The 5,084-nt window shown below is 41.2% G+C and overlaps 1 protein-coding gene across 4 annotated transcripts in view; it reads left to right on the top strand.

Moving 5' to 3' along the window:
- Nucleotides 1-3,622, top strand: part of GOLM1 (golgi membrane protein 1) — a 96,682-nt gene extending 93,060 nt beyond the window's left edge. For all 4 annotated transcript variants that reach the window (XM_019517373.1, XM_019517371.1, XM_019517374.1 and 1 more), the window contains exons 9-10: nucleotides 718-840; nucleotides 1,913-3,622. In XM_019517373.1, the coding sequence (XP_019372918.1) occupies nucleotides 718-840; nucleotides 1,913-1,983 (194 nt within the window). In that variant the 3' untranslated portion in view covers nucleotides 1,984-3,622. The remainder of the gene's footprint in view (nucleotides 1-717; nucleotides 841-1,912) is intronic.
- Nucleotides 3,623-5,084: the final 1,462 nt, after the last annotated feature.

Raw genomic sequence — 5,084 nt, forward strand, 5'->3', positions numbered from 1 at the left:
AGGAAGGGGCAGTGGGGGGGGGGGATGTTGGTGGCAGTGGGGGCAGGAAGGCTGCATGAGGGAGAAGTGGGGGGGCAGAGGGCAAGGGGGCCACTTGGCCCTTCCCCTGACTCCTGACCTCTCTCCCTTCCCTCTCCACTGCTTTCTCTGTGGTAGCAGTGGGGCAGGGGATGAATTTAAGACAACCCTGTGATAGTTTTCCAGGTATAAAATCTAATTAACAAATTTATAAATTTTCCAATATAAAATCTAATTATGGGGGGGTTGTCTTAAATTCATGGTAGACTTAGATTCATATAAATGCAGTAAACCAATTGTGGTGAGCTGCTCCAATAGCATGAATATCTGGCTTCATGGGCTGATCCCTTTTTTAGTTAGGGATGGTCACTCTATGCCTATATGTATGGGCTTAAAATAAAGAGCCTGTTCTGTATTTGGGAGCTGAAACTGGAAGCTGTATTTGTGAGCTGGGTAGGTGAAAAAAATCCCGTACTCCTAGTTTAAATGTTCTTCTTTGGTTCTAGGATTAACATAACCCAAAACATATAAAGTCACCCTTGCAACTTACTGCTTGGTTGGCAGATAGTCTACCTGATAGGACCCCCCATGCCCCCTCCCCCAACAAAGGGGCACCCTGAGACTTTATTGAAGAAACTAACAAGTTTAAATGTAGCAATGTGATTATTATTTTTTTTTTTTTTTTACTCGTCTTTCCAGACAAACAGGGACCTGAAGCAGTCAACCAGAACAAAGGAATTGACTACAATTTAGATGAGAATGAGGCTGAATCTGAAACGGACAAACAGGCTGCACTTGCAGGCAGTGAACATAATTTGCATGGTAAGAAATAAAACTGATTTATGCCCTTGTATATTGTGCAAAAAATGTTTTAGGGATGTGTTTTTACAGCTCAGCCCTTAAGTGGTTTCTGTGGGAGATGCAGCTGAGTGGAGTGCTGCTCATTTTTAGGTAACTTTGCCATTGAGAAGGTCTTTGAAAATGTTAAGGACCTGACTTCTGCTGTCACTGTTTTTATATTGCTGTAGTTGTGCTAGAGTTACCTCTGACTTAGATGAGAAGGGAGAATCAGGCGCACACTGCAGTTTCATTGTACATGACAATGCAAGCCTTACCATATACATCTGACTGGGGATGTAAATACCGATTAAATATTTGTTCACCCTGTTGTAATTACAACAGGTTAAACGATTAATCAGTTGGGTGCAGGGATAAGGATGGGGGCAGCAGTGCTGGGCTCCAGCCTGTGTCTTTGAGAAGTTAAGGAGTGGAGGGGGGTAGGTGCTGAGCCCTGGGCCTGTACTCACCTGCCCAGAGCAGTGTGGGGAGCCAGGAGCCAAAGCAGCCCTGCCCAGAAAGCCCAGGGGGCAGCAGCCAGTGAGGGGCTTTTACTAGCCCACTGCAGCTGCTGGCACACTTTGAAGGAGGGAGCAGGTAACCCCCTGTCCCCTCCCCTCCTCTCTTCCCCCCACTGTGCCTCACTCTTCTCTCCCTGTCTCCCTCTGCATAGCCTAATTATTACTTATTAGTCAACCCTCCCCCTCCTCTCCTCCTCCTCATTCATTTCTCCCTCCTTCCTTCCTGCCCTGCTGCTTTCTGGTTCCTGATGGAGCACCACAGGGCTTCCCTTCCCTCTGGGACCTTGCCCAGCCCCAGGCTAAGCAATAACTGGCAAGCTAGAACTGCTTATCACTGAGCTGATGGGTTAAACTGTTCACATCCCTACATCTGACATTGTATTATCCTAGAGAAACACAATTCTTTCAAATAAGGACAATGGTGAGCTTCTCTGTCTAATTATGTTTTTTTAGATGCACATTGCAGTGTAGGTTATCTTGGCTTGTATACTATTCTTTAAGGAGAATTTCATATACTTTTTCCTCTCCCTAATTAGTGCCAAACTCTGATCAGAACGTGAAAAGCCACTTACTTGGGCAAGCTGAAGAGGAGCAACAGAAGCTGTGAATAAGGAAGGTTGTCATGCGATTCAGATACCTATCAACAAATGCAGAGCCAAGGCAGCTGAGAAGGCTTGACTGTTGTCTCCTCACAACTTTAAGAAGAACCCCATATAAAGTAGATAACTGTTGTGAAGTCTTAGTCCTTTGTTGATTAAAACAATACCTTCTCTCTCTCCTGAGGTTTGTTTTTCATGCAGTTTTGACCTCTGTAACAAAACCAGCTCTCTTTCTGGCTAAAAATCGAAATGAGCTAGCAAAAGTTGTAGTAATGCTTTGAAACAATCAACCAAATTGTACACTCGTACCATAGCAACACTGTTTAAACCTCTCCCCCCACCCCCATCCTTACCTAAATCACTCCAAGGCTTGCTGCACTATGGATGAGGTAGTGTAAGGACAGAAAAACTAGCTTTAAATGAGTTAGTTTATGTACTTGGAAGTAGTTTAGCCCTATCAGCACAGAGCTTGATACCACCTAATTCACCCTGCCAAGGAGAGGGGTCTTCTAGCCTGTGCTGCTCTCCATGATGTGATGGTAGACTGCTTCCAGTATCAGAGCCAGCTTGGTTGGGTCTCTCTCATGACACTGCAGTATAGATATGCTACAGTTACATCTTGAATCCATACTTGTCCTTCAATGTTTATTTTATCTATAATACTTTTCTCTTGTACCTAATATTATCTGCCTGTTTACAGAATCTCCACCAAAGCTAGAAGACTTGGCCTGACCCCGCAAACTTTTTCTTGGCTTTTTTTTAATCCTTTTATGAGATCTGTTCTCCATACACAAAATTGGTACTTCCCATGGAAAGTCACTTAAGAGTAGTGCTGGAATCACATTAGCTAGGCAATAAGGATGAAGTGGCATTGGCCTATACAGTTCATTTTAGCAGAAGGATTTGTTTTCTGTCAGATTTATAGGCTTCTAAAGCTACTTATCACCTCTGAGGGAGGGTCTGAGCAGTTGTGCCATGTATACCCTTTACTTCACCCATGTAGTATTCCCTGCTGCAGAGATTAGCAAGTTGCAGGTTTTACTTAGAACAAAACTTGCCAAGCATCTTCTTCACAGGGTAACTAAGGCCATTGTGCAGTTAGAAGGCATGATTCTAAAAAGCCCCACAAGTGACCCTTACATATATTGTGAAGTGCTGCTTTATGCACAACCTACCTTATTGCCAGTAAGGTTTAATAGTTTTTATTACAAGTTGTTGAATGTGCTCATTGTGATAAAACATACAATACCTCTTAATGCAGGTCATACTTATGGGAGCCCTAGACCCGAGTTGTTACAAGAAGACCTGTTAGAAAGTAGTTTAAATTGGAAAAAGTCCACAGCACTCTGATCTCTTGTCACAGAGCATTATTCGTACCTTATCTGTGCTCCTCTGTTCTGTGCCATGTTTCACTTGCGCACTTCACTAACAGCAGGGAGCCGAAAGGGCTTTGGCTTTTGGTATATATGGTTGCCTGAAGAAGCCTGTAGGCTGTAGCTTAGCATTTTGCAATCCAAAAAGAAAAGCGTTTTAAACCAACCTGTGTCTGCTAAGTCTAAGCATTTGTATCCGTTTGTGTCTGTACACTTTATTTCAATGAAGAAAGGGTAGTGGGCATGACTTAACTGTGCAATCATTTGTACAATAGAAGGAAATTATACTTTGAAGCAAGGGAAATCTGATTCATAATTGTATTTTAATGCACTTTATTTCCTTACCAGTGATGTACTGCATGTCTTCTTTTTTAGCAATGCTGTATCACAGCGCCAGGAGTAGAGCTACAGTAACTTGAGAGCTCTAGTGTATGACTCAAAGGTTTTTATTTTACAATTAAAAAGTAATTGTCCATCCGGTAAATGATGTGGCACTCGGTTAAGATTGAGTAAGCCTGGCCTGTTATATAAACCACAAATGCACACTTGACAAGTTTCTTGAAGTGTTCTAAGAAAGGAACTATTCTCCTCTAGCCTTCACTACACAATACGTTGTAATACAGACAGAGAGCAGTATTACACTCCAGAAAAATTTCCTCTCAGTGTACTGAATCAAGTAGCAGGACTACTTTGTCAGAATTAGAGAAGAAGGAGGAACACAGACTTAAGCATGGATTGATAAAGTTAGGATGTGTAATGCCTTTTTTTTAATAAAAGTTGTTATGGTCTTACCACTTCAATCATTTTGGACTGTTGCAAGCCGCACTGCTTACACAGCTTCAAAAATCAACGTTAATGATGATTCACTGAACCACAACCTATTAGGTAAGGGTCTAGTCATCTAATCTAGTTTTTTTCATATTATAGGAATAGAGTCCTAGTCTACTTTCATATTTATTTTCATGCAGGTACGCAAGTCAACTGCAGCTGTAATAACTGCACATTATGCAAAATGTAAAACAGTTTTGGAAACTAACCTGTACATAAAATTTTACTTATTGGGTGCATCTACACATTTATTAATGCGCTTTTTCTAATGCACATTAAATTCATTACCTCCATTGTGAGGTACTAGAAAAGGTGCATTAGTCTATTTTAATATGCATTAGCAAAAGTGCATTTTTGTGATGCTTTAATGTGCATTAAAATAGGCTAATGCACATTAAAGCGCATGTGTAGATGTGCCCAGTGAGCATTACAGTCTAGTAGAAGGTACTGTACAAAGAGTGATCTCAAGTTGAACAGATGGGCCTTGACTTTGATGTGGTTGGTAAAACCTGGAATTAAAGAAATGTATATACTGTTTCAGTTGTCTTGTAAAACTAGTCTCTCTTGGCTGTAGGAATAAGCCCAAATATAATGAAGTCAATTAAGGGTTGTCATATGTAACTATTTTTCAAGGGCAGGAATCCTGTGATTTTAAGTAGCTTTGTATGTTGCTTAAAACATTCATTTGTATTTGCTCAGATGGGGAAGAGTCTTCTGAGCCATTATGAACTTGGGGGAAGTTGTGTTTAGTCTTTGTTAAAAATACATTTGTGCTTTTTTCTAATTGAAGCCTGAATGATTTTAGATAAACCTTTTAAAATAAAAACGAAATCCTTCTCACGTGTGCATTCACTTACTTTGAACAGTCAGCCCAGCATTGTTTCCTGTGTTGGCCTGGGGGTGGGGGC

Source organism: Gavialis gangeticus, unplaced genomic scaffold (genome assembly GCF_001723915.1).
Source record: "Gavialis gangeticus isolate Ggan-Ray unplaced genomic scaffold, GavGan_comp1, whole genome shotgun sequence".
Taxonomy (NCBI): Eukaryota; Metazoa; Chordata; order Crocodylia; family Gavialidae; genus Gavialis; species Gavialis gangeticus.